Here is a 22304-nt window from a genome sequence, read left to right on the forward strand (position 1 = left end):
TGTGGCCACTGCGCCACCAATGAATATAATTAAATATGCCTGAATACAAACATAGCCTGCATGTGCCGGCCATATCCCATACCTGGCCTCTATTACTGCGCGCCGTGATCCGCCGCAATTAACCCCTCAGGACCTGAGAGGTATGGGATATGGCCGGCACATGCAGGCTACGGATGTAGCATGGTTAGCACTCCTTTTTTCTGAGATTTCTGAGTTTGGTTATCTAATCTAAGCAAACACCTTCAATTGCTTTTCAATGGCTTTTCTCTCAAGATAATGAAATGAGTTAAGAAATTTGAGTTAACAGCGGGAGTGCTTAGGCTACTTTCACACTTGCGTTCAGAGCGGATCCATCTGAGACGGATCCGCTCATATAATGCAGACGGTGGATCCGTTCAGAACGGATCCGTCTGCATTATATTGTAAAAAAAATTCTAAGTGTAAAAGTAGCCTCAGACGGATCCGTCCAGACTTTACATTGAAAGTCAATGGGGGACGGATCCGTTTGAAAATTGAGCCACAGTGTGTCATCTTCAAACGGATCCGTCCCCATTGACTTACATTGTAAGTCTGGACGGATCCGCTTGCCTCCGCACGGCCAGGCGGACACACGAACGCTGCAAGCAGCGTTCAGGTGTCCGCTTGCTGAGCGGAGCGGAGGCTGAACGCTACCATACTGATGCATTCTGAGCGGATCCGCATCCACTCAGAAGGGGGCTGGACGGATGCGTTCAGGTCCGCTTGTGAGAGCCTTCAAACGGAGCTCACAAGCGGAGCCCCGAACGCTAGTGTGACAGTAGCACCCTGCTACATCTGTACGTTTGTATTCAGGCATATTCAATTATATTCATTGGTGGCGCAGTGGCCACAGTCCCTCCCCTCCTCCTAGTCTGTTCTCATTGGTGGTCAGCGGCAGCTGCACACAATTGGGAGGGAGGGACTCCCTCCTTCTCCACTGTGCTGGTGTTCTGCCAAATCTCTATGCCTTGCCAAAAGTCTATACCGGAAGTGACGAGATCGCCAAGGAATCAGCTGGAGGAGGGTGTGCGCGGCGCTGCGCAAGCGCACATCCACCTGCTTAGCAAAGAATTATTGCAGTGCACGTGCGCACTTAGGGGTATAGAGATTGTTTCATCAGATCTCCCTACCCCTGAGTGCGCAGGCGCCCACAAATCATCAGTTGCAGTTCAGCTCTACTATGTGGTGAGCTTGGTATCCAGCACTCAGCTCTGTGGTAAAGATGAACTGTAAATGATGATTTGTGGATGCCTGCGCACTCAGGGGTAGGAAAATCTGATGAAACATTTTGCGCTGCAAAATCTCTATACCCCTAAGTGCGCACGCACGCTGCAATAATTCTTTGCTAAGCCGTTGGATGTGCGCTTGCGCAGCTCCGCGCACACCCTCCTCCAGCTGATTCCTTGGCGATCTTGTCACTTCCGGTGTGGCTGCGTCACTTCCGGTATAGAGTTTTGGCAAGGTATAGAGTTTTGGCAGAACACCGGCTCAAGAGAACATGGTGCGTGCTGAGAGCAGCCTATGCCATGTTCTACTGCGATATGGCAATATAAACAAAATCTCCTATCGTTGCCCAAATTTATATAGTTTATATTGCATATAGTCTATATGGCCCACCCCTAGTGTGCAGTATGATGTTCTGCAGCAGCTCTGGGTGAGTTCTAACTTGCGTTAGTGTATTCCATTATAGGTTCTGTTAATAATAAAATTCCCGGATGGAATGTATAACGGAAGCATTCTCTTCCGATTGTCATAATAGAGGTCTATGGGCAAGAATAACAGATCTGTCTGGTTTCCATTATGTAGGACAACAAAATACAGGAAACAAAGTCTGTCAACAGTAATAAACGGAACCTATAACAGAATACACAAGTGCGAACCTGCCCTAAAGTGTGTATTGTAAGGTTCTGCAGCAGCTGAGGTGCGTGTTAGGCGGTTCTGCAGCAGCTGAGGTGCATGTTAGGCGGTTCTGCAGCAGCTGAGGTGCATGTTAGGCGGTTCTGCAGCAGCTGAGGTGCGTGTTAGGCGGTTCTGCAGCAGCTGAGGTGCGTGTTAGGCGGTTCTGCAGCAGCTGAGGTGCGTGTTAGGCGGTTCTGCAGCAGCTGAGGTGCGTGTTAGGCGGTTCTGCAGCAGCTGAGGTGCGTGTTAGGAGGTTCTGCAGCAGCTGAGGTGCGTGTTAGGAGGTTCTGCAGCAGCTGAGGTGTGTGTTAGGAGGTTCTGCAGCAGCTGAGGTGTGTGTTAGCCGGTTCTGCAGCAGCTGAGGTGTGTGTTAGGCGGTTCTGCAGCAGCTGAGGTGTGTGTTAGCCGGTTCTGCAGCAGCTGAGGTGTGTGTTAGCCAGTTCTGCAGCAGCTGAGGCTTGTGTTAGGAGGTTCTGCAGCAGCTGAGGTGGGCACTGTGAGGTTCTGCAGCAGCTGAGGTGCGTGTTAGGTGGTTCTGCAGCAGCTGAGGTGTGTGTTAGGTGGTTCTGCAGCAGCTGAGGTGGGCACTGTGAGGTTCTGCAGCAGCTGCAAGGCCGCTTTTTCAATGTTGGCCAAGTTTCCTACAAACTTCCCTTGCCTAAATATTGAGATGAAGTAAATGTCCTCACACTTCCTGTAAACAAGAAACCGACATGAGCATAGTCCAAGCACTGACATAACGGCTGTGCCCCGCTGACGTCTCTGGGTGGGTGAGTCGGGGAATTCCACCATATGAGGCGAACAGAGCCGTGCGCTGTGCCCGCCCTCCACCTCCTCCCCTCGGTGAGATGTCTGGCGCTGCACGCTGCACACCCTTACTAGCTGACAGAGGAGCGAGTGCTGCTGGAGCTCCCGGCTCTCCGTCCCCCGCTCACCTCAGGTTCTTCCAGAAACTCTCCGCTTCTCCCCATGTTCGGACCGGATAAACTGGGGTTCGAAATGGATTTCGGCTTTAGGAATACGGCTTCTCTGGGGGACTTTAACCCCTTCAGTGCCAGCATCCCAGCTACCAAAGTGGAGTTAACCATTTCATGCAGGTGAGGAGACTCTTCCCTGAGCGCGTCACGCGGGGGGCCACTGGGTCCTGCTGCTTTTCGGAAAGTTCTTGTGAGTGCAGGCAGAGACATGTGGCCGTGTACCCGCCAGCACATGCCCCAACAAGCCGTGTTTACTGGGGTTGCATGTGTTGGCGCACAGTATATGCCATATGTGTACATGCCCTGGCACATGCTCACCCGGGTCGTGTCCTGGCACTTAGCTGTATGCCATTATTATGGGGTTAGATGTCCTGGCACACTTCTGGCTCTTTGTCATGTTTATACATGTCCTGGCACACATGCCTTGTTTTCCAGGGTTTATCCTGGCACAAGCATAACTATACTGTTGGATGTCCTGGCACACGTGAATTTGTGTCACGTTTAGCAGGGTTAAGGGTCCTGGCACACACTTGGCTCTTTGCCATGTTTACCAAGGTTTATAGGTCCTGGCACACACCTGGCTCTGTGTCATGTTTACCAGGATTGTGGGTCCTGGCACACAGACATGGCCCTTTGCCATGGTTACCAGGATTGTGGGTCCTGGCACACAGACATGGCTCTTTGCCATGTTTACCAGGGTTATGGTTCCTGGCACAAATACATAGCTCTTTGCCATGTTTACCAGGGTTGTGGGTCCTGGCACACAGACATGGATGGCTCTTTCCCATGTTTACCAGGGTTGTGGGTCCTGGGTCCTGGCACACAGACATGGATGGCTCTTTGCCAAGTTTACCAGGGTTGTGGGTCCTGGCACACAGACATGGATGGCTCTTTGCCATGTTCCAGGTTTATGGTTCCTGGGCTAATATCTGTATTGGCAGAAATTATGTTTTTTTTTTTTTAGCGAAGCTGGAAGTTCAGGGCAGTAGAGCGCCCAGATTTACATTAATTGTTAGATTTCTTCGAAGTGATGGCCAAATCCAGGGCACACGGCAATGCATGTGTGCACCCCCACAACAGGACATGTCTGCCATCTCTGCCTTAGCTGGAAAGAAATGCTGTTGGTAAATGTGGGCAACTGTTTAACCCTTTGTAATCCTGGAGCAAACCAGAACTGGTAATACAGATACCAGAAAAGGGTGCCCATTATGAGCTGAAATTCTGTGGATAAGAGTTGGCAAAACATATGTACAAACATATAATATATGTGATATGCATATGTACATTCTAACAGACACATATCCACAATTACCATTCATACACAACATAAGCATACAGTGCATACATAACATACAATATTGTGTATACATGCAAACACACACACATTGCTTTCGTCCAGCACATATGGCGATGCTATGCATCGTAGATTCGCACAGGTATATCGCCTTGTGTTATCTATGTCTTCCTTCATATCGCCCTGGGGTATCTATGTCTTCCTTCATATCGCCCTGGGATATCTATCTCTTCCTTCATATCGCCCTGGGGTGTCTCTCTCTTCCTTCATAGCGTCTTCTGGTATCTATTTCTTCCTTCATATCGCCCTGGGGTATCTCTCTCTTTCTTCATATCGCCCGGGGTATCTCTCTCTTTCTTCAAATCGCCCGGGGTATCTCTCTCTTCCTTCATATCGCCCTGGGGTACCTCTCTCTTCCTTCATATCGCCCTGGGGTACCTCTCTCTTCCTTCATATCGCCCTGGGGTACCTCTCTCTTCCTTCATATCGCCCTGGGGTACCTCTCTCTTCCTTCATATCGCCCTGGGGTACCTCTCTCTTCCTTCATATCGCCCTGGGGTAGCTCTCTCTTCCTTCATATCGCCCTGGGGTACCTCTCTCTTCCTTCATATCGCCCCGGGGTAGCTCTCTCTTCCTTCATATCGCCCCGGGGTAGCTCTCTCTTCCTTCATATCGCCCCGGGGTAGCTCTCTCTTCCTTCATATCGCCCCGGGGTAGCTCTCTCTTCCTTCATATCGCCCCGGGGTAGCTCTCTCTTCCTTCATATCGCCCCGGGGTAGCTCTCTCTTCCTTCATATCGCCCCGGGGTAGCTCTCTCTTCCTTCATATCGCCCCGGGGTAGCTCTCTCTTCCTTCATATCGCCCCGGGGTAGCTCTCTCTTCCTTCATATCGCCCCGGGGTAGCTCTCTCTTCCTTCATATCGCCCCGGGGTAGCTCTCTCTTCCTTCATATCGCCCCGGGGTAGCTCTCTTTCTTCCTTCATATATCCCTAGCTGAAGTTGGTGAAGCCTGGGCAGTGACTGATGTGCCAGGACCAGGAAGCACACAGTCTTGCACTCAGTAAATATCTTCATCGTGCTCTTTTATTTGCAGTTTACACATGCACGGGGACGTGTTCCTAGACTATACCTCTATGTGGGGATACACTTGTATGTAGGAAGGTCGTCATGTGTTGGGAAGTGCTGTAACCCATAGAAACTGCTTGTGTCTCCTGCTGTCATTACCGTTGATGTGTCACAAGCTTGTCACTTTGTATTCTATTTCCATATCTGCCCATCTGATGACTTTCAGTGGATCCTGCACTTTTCATGTCTGGGGAGCTTCCAGAACCAATGCCCAATGTTAGGGGAAATGGACCCGATACAGAAGGCTAGGTTTTCCTGCCTGTAGATTTAGCACATTTGTTGATTATCCTGGTTGGTTTCATTTGGTTAAACCTGTGAACAGGTAGCACACAACAGTTGTGAGATGCCTGTGGGATCATGTATGTCTGTATAGTCTGCTAGAAGCTGTGCTGTCTCACCTGCAGATGTTTCAAAGGCAATTTATTATACATGGATAGCTGTCGGATTATCTGGTTATAGCAGCTTATTCTGCGGATGTCAGAAGTATGGGGATCTGCTTTGCACACAGAAAATAACCTTATTATGAAATGTTCATTCTAATGATATTATGCAATTAATATTGGGAAATAGTTAGTCTGTCACCGGAAATTCCGTGTTACACCAGCCACGATGTGAGGCTAACTCAGCTACATATAATGATACGTTTTATTTGGTGATCCATTGCTTCTTTCTGGAGAAGTGCTTTTTGTTCTTCTGCAAATGAGCAGTTAAGTGCACTAAGGGCGGGCTCAAGACACAGTGTGCACCCTGGACCCTCCTACTATCTCTGCCAAGACCTCCTTCTCCTTCCTGATTTACAGGGACAGGTTCCTAAACGGTCATCTCGCCTTGCTGTCATTAGGGCTCATTCAGATGGTTGTATGGTGTCTGCAAAAATGCGGATCAGTTTTTTTTGCAGACAGCATACGGCTGTCTGAATGAGTCCTTAAGAAGAGGAGAGCGAGTCTCACAGGGGTAGGAGAAAGAGTAAGGCTGGGTTCACACCTGAGCCTTTTTACAGCGCGTACGATCGCGCTTTAAAACGCCCGACGCCCCAAGAAGTACATGAGCTTCTTTGGGGCGTCTTGTCGCGCGTTCCCGTACATAGACTTTCGGGAACGCGCCAATGGGCGTTCGCTTGTCTCTGTATGCGCGATTGCAAACGCCGGTACAATCGTGCATACAGAGCGCTCCATCGCGAACGCTCAGGTGTGAACCCAGCGTAAGGGTGCACGGAATGGCGCCTGGCCTTGGAAACATAACTGCTCATTTGCATATGCATTAACCCTTAGAGGACCTTGCAATTTTCCATTTTTTCATTTTTCACTCCCTGCCTTCCCAGAGCCATAACATTTATATTTTTCCATTCACATAGCCTTCTTGTGTTTTGCTGTTTTAACATTGCATGTGATGTAATGAGAAGCTGGAAAAAAATTCCAAATGAGGTGGAAAAGATACAATTCCGCAACAGTTTTTATTTTATTTTTTATGGCTTTCCCTATGTCTGCACTGCTCTGATGCCATGGTTGCCAAGGGGTTAAAAGTACTTTTTCTCCAAAATGAAGCATTGGATTTGTAAGTGAAAGTTCTCGTTACATTACATAGGATGAGCTAGCCCTGCAGGGCTGGTGACTGTCACCAGGAAATTCACTGTTAATCCAGATTCCTTTTAAAGAGGATAAAAAACGGAACAAAGTTATGTATAGTTTTATGCGGAGGGTTCATTGTGACTTGTATTTTAATCATGCTGTTGTATGGAGTCATGCAGTAGTGACGGATATCTGGCTCTGTATGCCCCGTCACTGAGCTAGGCCGCCCACTGGACTAATATAGAACCAAAAAAGAAAAGCCTCACTATAATACTATAAGGTAGGGCAGACAGAAAACCAACCATGTAAACCTAAAAATGTTGCTATACAAGCAACCAGAGAATGCCCAATGTATTCAAAAAGATATTTTATTACTTCATTAATAGATCATGATTATACAAAAAGTTTTGAAAAAATCAGCAACGGACCCGGATACCGTAGTCCCCCAGCCAGTGTCTCTGTAGCCCGCCAAAAAGGTGGAACACATGTCAGTCGTATGTATACTATGTAGTGGGGTGTTTCACAGAGAAGTGGTATACGGTACTAACCACTAAAATAATATCTGATCATCACTCCACTATATACCCACTAGGCGAGTATATCTATGTTGGATCCCTAATAATACACAAATAGCAGCAACAATAAGTGGATGTCTATCTAAAGTGCTCCAGTAAACAGGTCCCCATACATCAAGCCATCTGATATAGGCTAAAACCAAAGCTCGCCTGTGGGTATCTGATGGAAAATTATGACATACCGTGTGACATGATGAAGGGCAAAAACAGCAGGCACAAGGACAGGCTGAAAACACCCCGACACGCGTTTCGCCTCAGCTCATGACGAAGCTGAGGCGAAACGCGCGTCGGGGTGTTTTCAACTTTTTTTTGTGTCATCTTTCATATTTGTATAATCATGATCTATTAATGAAGTAATAAAATATGTTTTTGAATACATTGGGCATTCTCTGGTTGTTTGTATAGCAACATTTTTAGGTTTACATGCCCACTGGACTAAGCCTATATATATGCACTGCATAGCATTTCTAAGCTAGCTGGTTAAGATTACAGGGAGTCTGCCATCAGCTTTGACCCTGCAAAACTGCTAACAGCATAGTTGGGGGCTGCGGCAAGGTGGATAAACATACCCAGGGTGGCAAACCAGAATTTTTATGAACAACTTATCCAAAAATCACAGACAACATTTATTTTTATTTTTTTTACGGACAAATTGTACACATCTCAATATACTGATAACAACTCAATATGAACACATCAAATTTTTTTTCCCCACAAACACAGGAAAAAAGTCGCCTATTTTCAGTGAGTTTCCAGAAATTTCTGGACAGTTGGAAACCATGAACATGCCCCCCTCCTCTGCTCTGAGCAGCCATTGTAGTGTTTTGGCTGGATGCTGTCATTTAGAGCAGAGCGGAGGGGGCCCCGAAGCACAGAGCGCTTCACAATCAGGAACCTGTTCCCGGACACTTGCAGAAGTGACGCCTGCTGGAATAAAACAATCGTTTTCAGTCCTGCCCCAACCTAGGCTTCCTTTAACTCATGAATACAATATTTCCCAGCAGGAAAAAACACTTAAAGGGGTTCTGTATTTATTTTATTTTTTTAAAGATGTATCCTCTGGATAGATCATCAGCATGTGATCAGCGGGGGTCCGACACCCGGGACCCCTTCCGATCAGCTGTTTGAGAAGGCAGCGGCGCTGGCAGTAGTGCCGTGGCCTTCTCACTGTTTACCAGAGGCCCAGTGACGTCACAACTACTATCACTGGCCTGGGCGGGGCTAAGCTCTGTTCACTTGAATGGAGCTTAGCCCCGCCCAGGCCAGTGATACTAGTCGTGACGTCACTGGGCCTCCGGTAAACAGTCAGAAGGCCACGGCGCTACTGCCAGCGCCGCTGCCTTCTCAAACAGCTGATCGGCAGGGGTCCCGGGTGTCGGACTGCCGATAACATGCTGATGATCTATCCAGAGGATAGATCATCAGTTTAAAAAAACTGCAGAACCCCTTTAACATTTAGGGTACTTTCACACTTGCATCAAAGTTTTCCGGTATTGAGTTCCATCCCAGGGGCTCAATACTGGAAAAAACTGATCAGTTTTATCCAGGGTGGATTTGATTTAAATCAACACTAGTCAGTAAGGCTTGATTTAAATCATAGTTTTTTTACATAAAGATTCATATTTGAACAATTTTTCTGTTGTACTTAAGAAGGAGAAAAATGTGTTTCTTTGGTCATCTTCATCACAGCGCATCTCATGATGTTGCCTCATTCGGGCCACCAGGCCTTGCATTTCTTTGTTGCAGTGTTTGCATTTTGCACGCATGCCTGCCTTACCGATAGGTAAAGGAACTTCATTAAAATATTGCCAAACTGGGTCTCTTTTACGGCCTGCTGCCATTATAGTTTTTTTCCTCCAAGGAAAGAATGTGATAAACCTCAGGTCATACACACAAAAAGATCCAAAGACTTGTCTGTCTGTGGCTGTGCAGTACTGTGCTCAGGAAGTTTCACTTTCATTTTGTAGTACTCCTTGTCTGCTTGCCTTTTCCTCCTTACACTTAGTTTCACTTTCTTCTTGTGCAGATCTATTCCACTCCAAACAATCAGAAAAATATTGTTTAGATTCTATTCACTGAACTTTAAACTTAGCACTGAAGGGGTTGATTCTGTATTTATAGGTTTGTAGAAGTTAGGCTACTTTCACACTAGCGTTTTTCTTTTCCGGCATAGAGTTCCGTCACAGGGGCTCTATACCGGAAAATAACTGATCAGTTTTATCCCCATACATTCTGAATGGAGAGTAATCCGTTCAGTTTGCATCAGGATGTCTTCAGTTCAGTCGTTTTGACTGATCAGGCAAAAGAGAAAACCGTAGCATGCTACGTTTTTCTCTCCGGCGAAAAAAACTGAAGACATGCCTGAACGCCGGATCCGGCATTTTTTCCCATAGGAATGTATTGGCGCCGGATCCGGCATTCAGAATACCGGAATGCCGGATCCGTCGTTCCGGCATGCGCATGCGCAGATCGGTAAAAATGAGAAAAATGTACAAGACGGATCCGTCGGTCCGCATGACAAGCGGAGAGACGGATCCGTCCTTGCAATGCATTTGTGAGACGGATCCGCCGCATCCGGATCCGTCTCACAAATGCTTTCAGTCAGCAGCAGATCGGCGGATCCGGCGGCCAGTTCCGACGACGGAACTGCCCGCCGGATCACACTGCCGCAAGTGTGAAAGTAGCCTTAGGATTAAGATCTTTTTCTCAACTCTTTTCATGTTATAAATTCAGTTTTGAGAACTCCAAAATTAAACCAAGCATCTGTGATAATATCTTGTAGGCAGAGAAACTACCCAGTAATCTTACAAAAACCTCTGGAAGAGCATGACATTGTGAATGGATTAATGGAATTTAACAAAAAATTAAACATATACAGCCTTATTCCACATAATTAAAAAAGTAATCTTTATTTCATAATGAAATAACCTTTGGATGGTAATATATTTTCCTCAAAAAGCATTTTATATAAAGAAAATCCGATTTAAAATAAAAAAATCGGATTTTTTTCGTTGTTTTTTTTTTTAAATCATTGATTTTTATCCACCTTGGTTTTATCCCCATGCATTCTGAATGGAGAGCAATTCCGTTCAGGATGCATGAGGATGTCTTCAGTTCAGTCCTTTTACGGTATTAGGACGGAGAAAAATTGCAGCATGCTACATTTTTCTCTCTAGCCAAAAATCCTGAACACTTGCTGGAATGCATTATTTTTTTTTCTGTAGGAATGTACTAGTGCCGGATCCGGCATTAAAATTGCTGCATCGATGGATCCAGTCTTCCCGTCTGCACATGCGCAGACCTTTTGAAAACGTAAAAAAAAAATAAGTACCGGATCCGTTTTTCCGGATGACAACGGAGAGACGGATCTGGTATTGCAATGCATTTGTGAGACGGATCCGCATCCGGATCCGTCTAAAAATAGTTTCCGTTTGCATACAGATTGCCGGCGACAGAACTGCCTGCCGGAATCCAGCAACGCAAGTGTGAAAATACCCTCACATATTTAATTATATGACTTCAGTGCAAATGATATAGTGTAGTACTTTGAGTTGTGGTGCCTAAGGGCTCATGCACACGGACGTGTCCGTACAGATACCTTCCGTGGGCAGTCCACATCTTTCTCACTCCTGTTGCAATAAATCACTATTCTTGCCCGCCATATGGACAAGAATAGGATATGTTCTATAATTTACAGAATAGATATACTGATGCAAACGGACACGGAGGCACACAACTATATTTTGCATCCATGTCAGATCCGCATTTTTTGCGGACAGCACTCTGACCTATTCATTTCTATGGGTCCACAAAAAAAATAAATTCATCTATGTGCAGTCCACATCCATCTGTCCATTTCACAAATTGTAGAACACGCCCTATTCTTGTTGGTGTTGTGGATAAGAATAGGGATTTCTATTGATAGGAGTGACAATAGGACAGATTTATCGGTGTCTTAAGTTTAAAACCAGTGTGAAAGGCTCCTGACAACATAGGCTTTTTATATCATATTTGGGGGTTTGTGGATTTCGTGCTCTTTGACATCCATTTGGCTAATGATAGTAAATGTATGTTACACACATGATGTGAACAGACCTTAAGCTCTGTTAACAGTAGCATTTTTCTCTGCATCAGGGCTCATTCAGGCAACCGTATGTTTGTGCCTGCATCCATTCCGCAAGTTTGTGAAACGGATGTGGACCCATTCATTTCAATGGGGCTGCAAAAGATACAGACAGCACACCATGTGCTGTCCGCATCCATACTTTCGCTCAGAGACCCCGCAAAAAGGATACACCATGTCCTATTCTTGTCTGCAATTGCGGACAAGAAAAGGCATTTCTTAAACGCTGGTCTTAATAAATGTGCCCCGTAGTCTTTAGATGGCTTTTCCCATATACTACTGTGATTTAATCCATTGGTGTATGGGAAATTCAGTATATTCTTATGGAGCGCTGCCACCTGCAGGTGTCCATGAGAATATACCTGTGATAGGCTGAAACCTGTTGGAGGCTACCAGGCTTATCACCACCAATGAACGGCTTCCCCGATTTCATTGTGGGCCCTGGGAGCACAGTGATCTCAGGGAAAGCCACTATAGATGCCGTTAAATGTCACAATTGGCATTATGGACATTAGCCCTGGGTGTCTGCTGTGTGAAAAAGCAGAAACCTGGTGGCTATGGCGCACTCCCTGCTATAGAGTGGGTGCCATCTTTAAAGTGTCGATATCCGCCGTACATGTACTGTGGATGTCGTGAAAGGGTTAAATAATTTATTTGACTTCAGAGTTTAATCAGTTGTCTCAGACTTTATTTACAGGTTTCTTAGCAAAGGAGGTGGATTCATATGCACTCACAACTTTTCGGTTTTTAATAAATTTTTAGGCCTTCAAATCGCGGATCCCCCAAATACGGATACTATCTGTGTGCATGGCGGAATTTTCTTGTAGATATGACTGTTCTTGTCTGTAGACTGGACAAGTACGCAACAGGTTCTGGAATTTGCAGAGCGGCCGCACAAATGCGGACTGCACATGAATGACATCCATGTGCTGATCGTATTTCTTGTGGACCCATAGAAATGAATGGGTCCATGTGTGATCTGCAAAAAATGCAGATTGGATACTGACCCAGAATACAGTTGTGTGCATGAGGTCTTAGAGAAGGTTTTTTTTTATCATTCGGGCCCATTACATAAAATCTAAATTAAAATCTGTTTAATTCCAGGTTGTAATGCAATAAAACAGAGAAAACTCCAAGAGGGAAGACGGGGAGGGGTGAACGTTTTTGCAACACACTGTAAAAGGTTAAAGGAAAATGATTATGTACAGTATAAAATGATGACAGGTATCCTCTGACCGAACACTGATGGTTGCTTGCTCCGTACCTGTTAAACATTACCTAGAATGTCAACATCCAGCAGCACTTGTAGTAATGCAGGGGAAGCAGCGCCAAAGCAGTAAAACTACATGTCTAAGTAAGGCTTCATTCACTCGTTTGTGGAACACGGTCCGGACTGGCATCCTGCTTAGTGTAGGACCGCACGGCGCCATTGGTTGTTATGTTGTGCCGTATGATCTATACGAGTGTATTACTGTACTGTGGCGGCACAAAGCACACGGCGTCATGGCAACCAATGATGCAGTGCGCTCCTGCACTAAGCAGGATGCCAGTCCGGTATCTCACGGACCGTGTGAATGAAGCCTAAGTGTTTCCTTTACCTCGGGCCTGTACAGTACATTTGCCCTGACCACAAAGATTTTTTTGGATTACATTATACATTGTCACCATTGTTTACCTCCTGAAGAGCACACATAACATATGAGCACAAGTGTGGTTATTGGCTAAAAGCGCAACCCTGTAACAGCATAACATTACTTGTAGGTTCTGCTCTGTCTGTATTTCCGATGGACTTTACAGTCAGCAGCACTATTCCTCCTGTAAAAAATAAATAAAATAAACCTCAACAGGGGCTCCATTAGTCAGTGAGATCCATCTGGATATTTTGCCATTAATTTACTATTTGTGGTTTTAAAAGAAGTCAATTATTGGTTAAAAAAGAAAAAGCATGCTTTAACATCTGGTGGAGGTGTCCGATGTCTGTGAATGCCCTCTCTGAATGGAGCAGCAGTACGCATTACAGACCACTGCTCCATTCACTTCTATGAGAATGGCGTAGACGGGGCACCTTCAGTGCCATAGAAGTCAATGGTGCAGTGGACCAACATGCACATTACTGCTTCATTCAAAGTGGAGACTTGGGGACCCTCATTGAAGGGATTTCTGGAGGTTCCAGTGGTCAGACCCCTTCACAAAATGTATCACCTATCCTGTGGATAGGTTAAAAACTGCTTTTCATGGGAGAACCCCTTTAACATGCAGAGTATAAAGCCTAAATTTAGCCGCATTCTTAAGAGCTGATAAAGCCTCGAGGTTGGAGTGTAAAGGTCCATTTTGATGGATTATATTACTAGGCATTGATCGGGAGCCAGCGTTTATTTTGCTTTTGTTTGTCGATGATACATTGACACCATCGCTCATACAAAACATTTGTTCTCAATGATCTTCCCCTTTACTCCTGTCATACGTGTTTTACATCTTTCTCACTCGTTGGCTGTGTGCCTGCTCCCGATACAGTGTTCTGCAGAGATATCACAGGAGCCATTTAGACGTCTGTTCCGTACATTCATGTGTTACAATTTTTATATCCTTTTGTCACAGTTGTGAGTTTGCACCCAATTACCTAATTCAGTGGGGTACTAAAAACCTCAGGCTTAAAAAGGTTTTCCGGGATTTTAATTTTGATTTTGAGGATTGGCCATCAGTATCTAATCTACAGGAGTCCGACTGCTGGCATCGCCACCAATTAGCAGTAGTAGCTCCGGCACCAGAACTATGCAGCTCTTTGCAATGTGTAATGGACCCAACTGGTAACTGCAGCATTGCTCACATTGACTTCAAAGGACAGAGCTGTTTACATATGGTGGCAGAGCTACTGCGGAACAGCTTATCAGCGAACCCCCCACCGATCACATATCCTTGGAGATAGACCACCTCTCCCATGCCCTGTAATGTGTAGTCATGTCTGAATAGTCCTGCCACCTCTGACTCCTCCACCCCATTCCCATGCTTTGCACCCACAAACCGGCATCGGAATAAATTGAGAGGACTCACCCTGGAGTCATCTCCATTATCTGTGCTTGCTCATCAGTCCTTGCAATGTATTCAAGCACAAGTTTGTAGGTGCACAATGAAGGAACGTTTAGGCCCCTTGCACACGGGCGTCACGGATTTTGATATTGCGGGTGCATTGAGGCAAACCCGTGCGAGTAGGTACGCAATTTCAGTTTTGTCTTTGAATGCGTTCCATTGTTCAGTTTTTTCCCCAGACCCGAACCCGGACTTCTTCACTGAAGTTCGAGTTTGGGTTAGATGTTCTGTAGATTTTATTATTTTCCCTTCTAACGTGGTTATAAGTGAAAATAATACAGAATGCTAACCGAAATGTCCATTGAGGGGGTTAAAAAAATTAAATAAAAAATAAACTCGCCTCATCCACTTAATCGCGTAGCCGGTATGGTCTTCTTTCTTCTTCCTGCAGGACCCGCGCTGACGTCATTGCGCTCACTACGTGGTGAGTGCGGTGACGTCAGCACAGGTCCTGCTGAATGAAGATAGAAGGTCCTTTTGCAGGTCCTGCAGGAAGAAGAAAAAAGACGATACCGGCTGTGCGATCAAGTGGATGAGGTGAGTTTATTTTTTAACCCCTCAATGGACATTTCAGTTAGCATTCTGTATTATTTTCCCTTCTAACCATGTTAGAAGGGAAAATAATGCAGTGAATTGACTTTAATGGGGTCTGGGGTTGCTCATCCCTTTTTACTAACATCATCTCCTAGCAACCATGCACTTGCCTGCGGATGCAATGCGATTTTTTCACGCAGCCCCATTCATTTCTATGGGGCCTGTGTTGCGTGAAAAACGCAGAATATAGAACCTTCTCCAATTTTCACACAAAGCACAAGTGCTGCGTGAAAAATAGCGCTCATGTACACAGCCCCATTGAAATGAATTGGTCAGGATACAGTGGGGGTGTAATGCGTTCACGTCACGCATTATACTCGCCCGAAAATCATAGTATTAATGCAGCTTTTAATACAGGATTGGGTCAAAATATGTGGGCAGGTTTACAAAGCAAAGTTTAATGTAGTTATTCATTTTAAGTACAGCATCTCCTACTTTATGGATCCAGGCCCAGCTTTGATATAAAAAGAACACGTCAAAGGCTGCCAAAAGACAGCAACAGTAGCGTCAAAAATGTCTTTTGTTTATCTTGTAAAATCACATTAATGTTTGTATGGGTACTGGCAAAAATCCATAGCAGTAACATCCACTTCAAATAGTCTAGATACATTCGCATGCTTTGGATTTTAGTTTTTGATGTCCTTTTTGAAGTGATGGCTCACTTTTAGTATTGTGGTTATACCTGGGTTCTGTCAAGATTTCTGCTAAAATTTGGTGTATTGTTGGTGAAATTTGGCACATCTCATTTTACACATTTATGCAGCAAGTACCCGACTTGTAATTTGCACATTTACTGTATATGTTTACATTTTTAACCTCCTGTGCCACAAAATCTGCCACAGGCGCCCTTAGAGAACATAAATTTAGACATAAAGGTATAATTGCACATGACTATAACAGAGCTATAGTACCATGCAGTAAAGAAGGTTCTACGGTGGTAACGAATTGAAGTCCTACTGTGGCTTTCAGGTGTACCAATATACAAAATGGCTCCAACAGAGTCACAACTGTGTATATCAGAATACATCTACCACACCAATAAAAACTTATACACAGTACACAATTAAAACACATTTATATTTTATTAGTACATCAGAAATAACATTAAATATGAATGCTGCTTCTAATGACTTTTTAAAAAATGTTATTTGTGATGTACAGTACTAATGAAATATACATTTATATGAATTTTGTACTGTGTATATACTAGGTTTAATTGGTGTGCTGTCAGGTGTAATAGCTTTTTACCTACTACCTAGGGTAAGTTGTGTTTCATCCTTATCTACATATCTGAACATCGCCCAAATAGGGTTAAAAGGTACATAGTTAAGGAGATATGGTATTTGGTTATGAAAACATGGATTGTGTCCCAGAACTGTGGAAGAACTGGAGAACTCCACAAATATTGGTAGAAATCCGGCTCCACAGCCCAGCATCTAAGGGCTCTTTCACACTTGCGTTGTCCGGATCCGGCGTGTACTCCACTTGCCGGAATTACACGCCGGATCCGGAAAAACGCAAGTGTACTTACAGTCCGCGCGGCTCCCGGGGCTCTCCAGAGTGACGTCAGAGCGCCCCATGCGCATGGATGACGTGTCCATGCGATCACATCATCCATGCGCGTGGGGCTCCCCGCTACACTTTACCATGGCTGCCAGGACTTTAGTGTCCCGGCAGCCATGGTAACCATTCAGAAAAAGCTAAACGTCGGATCCGGCAATGCGCCGAAACAACGTTTAGCTTAAGGCCGGATCCGGATCAATGCCTTTGAATGGGCATTAGTTCCGGATCCGGCCTTGCGGCAAGTCTTCAGGATTTTTGGCCGGAGCAAAAAGCGCAGCATGCTGCAGTATTTTCTCCGGCCAAAAAACTTTCCGTTCCGGAACTGAAGACATCCTGATGCATCCTGAACGGATTTCACTCCATTCAGAATGCATGGGGATAATCCTGATCAGGATTTTTCCGGCATAGAGCCCCGACGATGGAACTCTATACCGGAAGAAAAGAACGTAGGTGTGAAAGAGCCCTAAATAACACAATTGTGGTTTGGAAGCAGTCCCATTTTGTGTCCCCTTACTGGCGTGATATAAGATCTGTGCAGTATTTGAAGGGTCATTTCTATGAATTGGCTAGATGTGAGGTGTTTAATACAATTTTCAATATTTAGGAGTAGTATAGAGGTGGTGAGTTGTGGGATGTCAGCAATCCAAGAAGCTATCTTAGTATACTTATTAGGGATCGACCGATATTGATTTTTTAGGGCCGATACCGATAATTTGTGAACTTTCAGGCCGATAGCCGATAATTTATACCGATATTCTGGGAATTTTCATTTTTGAAAAAAATCTAAAAATTCCCACAAATCTGCTGAAAATTAATGTTTATTGTTAATGTGTATTTTTTTTTTTGTAAATCTTTCTTTATCATTTATATTGAATATTTTGGTGTTTTTATGATTTTTTTTTGTAATTTTTTTTTTTTTAACTTTTAGCCCCCTTAGGGACTAGAACCCTTGTCCTATTCACCCTGATAGAGATCTATCAGGGTGAATAGGAGCTCACACTGTCCCTGCTGCTGTGTGCTTTGTGCACACAGCAGCATGGAGCTTATCATGGCAGCCAGGGCTTCAATAGCGTCCTGGCTGCCATGGTAACCGATCGGAGCCCCAGCATTACACTGCTGGGGCTCCGATCGGAGGAGCAAGGGAGAGGGGATCCTGTGGAGGGGCGCACTGCGACTGGGGTGGGGGGGCCCTATGCGCCACTACTGGGGGGGCTTGGGGGGGGGGCGCACTGCGCCACCAATGTCTGATACTGAGGGGCTTGGGGGGGCGCACTGCGCCACCAATGAAGCTTAATCTCACATTTATTCATATACAGGAGGCGGGAGCTGGCTGCAGGATCACATAGCCGGCTCCCGACCTCTATGAGCAGTAGCTGCGATCCGCGGCACCTGAGGAGTTAACTACCGCAGATCGCAGCTAACGCTCATAGAGGCCGGGAGCCGGCTATGTGATTCTGCAGCTCCCGCCTCCTGTATATGAATGAATGATAGATTAATCTTCATTGGTGGAGCAGTGGCCATAGCTCCTCCCCTCCTACTGTCCCCTGTCCCTACATTGGCGGCAGCGGCAGGAGCAGCACAGGGGGAGGAGACACTGCTCCTTCTCCCCTGTGCTGCTAAGGGGAACACGGAGAGCGCTGTCAGCAGCGCGATCTGTGTTCCCCAAACACTATCGGAATATCGGCAAAATAGATGCCGATACCGATAGTGTTCAAAATCCTGAATATCGGCCGATAATATCGGTAAATCCGATAATCGGTCGATCCCTAATACTTATAGTCCAGCAGGACATATAGGAATTTATAATATTGAGAGTTGTGACCTCTTAGGGTTCCAGGATGTGATAATGCATTCTGTCTGAGAAATGAGGGAAATTATTAGAGAGAGATAACTATGGGCTTGGAGGTAAGGGAAAAACTTTAACTTGTGGGAAATTGATTTGGAGGTCGGGTATCAACAAGATTTTGTGGGTTTCTTTGTCTACTATTTAGATCAGGCATCTCAAACTGCGGCCCTCCAGCTGTTGCAAAACTACAACTCCCAGCATGCCCGGACAGCCTACAGGTATCGGCCTACAGCAGGGCATTGTGGGAGTTGTAGTTTTACAACAGCTGGAGGGCCACAGTTTGAGATGCCTGATTTAGATGATTCTATGAATGCCACTCTTGCTCATCTACAGAACTCTTTTCTTTCTGTCCTTGGGGTGCAGGTATAATAGTACAGAGTGAAAGAGATACAGGGGACGGGGGAATTTCATCATTTTTAAGGAGGTGGGATCTACTAATGTATGAAAGTAGTAGATTTCTCTAATTTAAGGTAAGGTGTAGTGCTTGTCCTGTATAAGTGTGATGGTGATTTTGTAATCTGTATTCCTGGATCAGACAGTGATGATGGCTGCCATTGAAATGGGAGGCCCAACATGGTTTGTCCAGACTTTGTAGAAGTAGGTCTTACTTTTTATCCTAGTTGATCATACACGGTCGAGTCACATTGTTATGGCCACCAGCTGTTAGCCAAAACAACTGCCATGTACAGATATCAGCTAGACAGGCTGGGTCCTGGTGCTGTAGGTTGTCACAGGTATCTGGAACCATGCTGAATGCAGTGCATCCCCCAGCTTCTGGAAGGTGTGTGGGGACGGATCCATTGCGCGAACATGAAGATCAATGTGGTCCTACAGATGCTCAACTGTTGAATTAGGGGGCCACGGTAGTACTTGGAAGTCTTGGTTATGCCCTTCCAACCAATGTTGGACATTTCCAGCCATGTGACATGTTGCATTATCTTGCTGAAAGATCCTATTCGGCCAGGGAAGACAATCGGCGTGTATGAGTGTACATGATTTGCAAAGATGGATTCATGCCCAAATCGGGTGAGACTTGAGAGTGCCTTCCAGGTGGATGAGTGGGCCCAGAGAAGTCCATGGAAACATTTGCCAGGCCATAACGCTGCCACCACCCACTTGTGTTCTTCCAGCAATGGTTGTAGGGTGTTTGCTTTCTGATGTTTCTTGCAGGACACGACAACGTTCTTTCATTCAATGAAGCAGAAAACATCGGAGAAGACAACACTGAATTATTATTTTAGACACACATCTGGTAGTCCCCTGGTTTAATTTGGCAGTGAGCTGCTCCACTGGATCTTGTCTTTGCACCCTCACCTTTGTGGCTGATGTTCACCTCTCACTTAACTGGCATGTGGTGCTCCACAGTTTCCACGTCATTTATTCACAGTGGTGTCATTTGCCCCCTGACTATACACTTTCACCACAGCAGCTAGCAAATAGTTCCCAAACTGTGCAGTTTCAGAAATACTGCCACCCTTGGCCCGAAAGCCAATAATCATCCCTTTTTGCAATCGTCCCTTTTATTTGTGACTGCAATGAGGGATATGTGTGCAGACAGCCTATCTTGCACCTTATATACTCACCAAGCCAGCTAACAATTTATGACTTCCTTTACCAACATTGAAAGTAGAAAGTGGTCATGATAATCTGACTCAACTGTATATAACCAGATAAACTACTAAAGAGTCTTAATGCCCTGTAATAAAGATGTAAGGGTACTTTCAGGTTGTTTGATAATAATCAGGACAAACACAGTTAAAGGCTATGTACACCTTTTGGGGGCATTTTTTTTTATTATTATTGCGTTGTACTCATTTTGAGCTAAAAATAATTTTTTAATTTGGTCTTTTTTAAAAATATGGAGCCCTTTTTTCTGTAAGTAGCTGAGATGCTCTAGTAGCGGCCTCTGAATTATCTCTCTTCTGTCAGCCAGCTCACGTGACAGGCTCCTTATCTCTGACCTTATTAACGCTCATTTTAGGTGGATTTAGATAAGCAGATAATTGTTATGATTCGAATGCAATTGATGGAAGATGGGCAAGAATTGCTGCATGTAAATGTTTCTAACGATTGAGGGATCTGACCAGAAATGCTTGTTCAATGTCTGTGAAATTGTAGATGTAAGAACCAATCATCGTTTGTTGTTAATGAATTGCGCTATATAAGTGTGCATCGTGCATATTATTGGCGATGGAGAGCCCTGTGTAGGCAGGTGTATCAGCGATTATACAGTTGAAATTTTTTTTTTTCTTTTACACGATAATTCTTTCACTTAAATGCTAGTTGTCTGCTAGAACATTCAGTTGGTAGACGTCTTTGATGACCCGATAACCCGGAAAGGACGGTGATCAGTGGTGTGATTATACACCACCAATCACCATCCTGTGAGGTGGCGATCACGCCACCTCTCAGGATCACCTGCGATTGGTCCCCATGCGGCATGTGGGCAGAGCGCAGCAAGTTTGAATCTCCGCCGCTGCTCTCCCGGCTCATTCCGGTCCGTGGAGCGGGGAGAGCAGCAGGAGATCGTGCTGCCCACCATCTTGTAAGTTTTTGGTGCCATCAGGCACCTTAGGAGGCAGGGGCAGTTAGGGCAAGTTTAGGGTTAGATTAGGTAAAAAATAAAATAAAATAAAAAATCTTTTTTTGGTCTGTGGCATGCGCTATCTGTGGCCGGCACTCTTTGCGTCTGGCCATTATTAGCGCATCACCCACCCCGCCCCACAGCGCATTTGTATTTTTTATTTTTTTTTATATATAGCTATAGGGTAAGTGTGTGAACACCTGTGCCCCACACATACGGACACCTAATAAAGATTTACACACACGCACATACACACGCAGACACACTCCCCTATGGCCCGCCGGATGTTCTCGGCCGAGGAGGCATACGCCCTCCTTGCCTCCGAGTCAGAGAGCCCCAGTGAGAATGAGGATGACCCCACGTCCCTGTTGTCATCCGCATCCTGTCATCATCAAGCGATGATGAGCCCCCAAGGCAGCGGAGATGCCGCCAGGCGGATCGAGGGGACCCTGTGGCCCAGCCTAGTACGAGCAGCTCTGGGGCTCTTACTAGTTTTCCGGCTCATCAGGTCAGTCCACCGGAGCCCCCTGCAGGTGGACTTGTCTGGTGTACCCCAGAGAACTTTGAGCCCGCTATTCCTGATTTTGTTGGTGAATCTGCAATCCAGATTTACACAGTTGGCTTTACTGAATACGACTTTTTCAGTCTTTTTTTTTCAGTGAGGAACTGGTAAATCTGATGGTGGAGCAGACGAACCTGTACGCCCAACAGTTCGTCGCTCAACACACGGAATCATTTTTGGCTAGGCCCGGTGGCTGGAACACGTTCAGTGCATCCAAGATGAGAACGTTTTTGGGGCCTCGTGCTGCATATGGGCCTAGTCAAAAAGCCCACTGTCAGGCTGTACTGGAGTGGGGATGTCCTCTACCAGACCCCACTCTACAGTATGGCCATGACACGTTCCCGATTTTAGGCCATCCGGAAATGCCTGCATTATTCAGATAATGCAGCATGTCCCCCCCCCCGAGGTGATCCTGCCAATGACCGTCTGTCATCGATCACTTTGGGGCCAAATTCATGGAGGCCTATGTACCTGGAAGGGAGGTCGCAG

At 45.6% G+C, this 22304-nt stretch overlaps 1 protein-coding gene across 1 annotated transcript in view; it reads left to right on the forward strand.

The window, feature by feature from the left end:
• The first annotated feature begins 2662 nt into the window (after positions 1 to 2662).
• Positions 2663 to 22304, forward strand: part of CPNE8 (copine 8) — a 269455-nt gene continuing 249813 nt past the window's right edge. The window contains exon 1 of the mRNA XM_044280216.1: positions 2663 to 3014. Coding sequence (XP_044136151.1) covers positions 2887 to 3014 — 128 coding nt within the window. The 5' untranslated portion in view covers positions 2663 to 2886. The remainder of the gene's footprint in view (positions 3015 to 22304) is intronic.

Source organism: Bufo gargarizans, chromosome 2 (assembly GCF_014858855.1).
Source record: "Bufo gargarizans isolate SCDJY-AF-19 chromosome 2, ASM1485885v1, whole genome shotgun sequence".
NCBI lineage: Eukaryota > Metazoa > Chordata > Amphibia > Anura > Bufonidae > Bufo > Bufo gargarizans.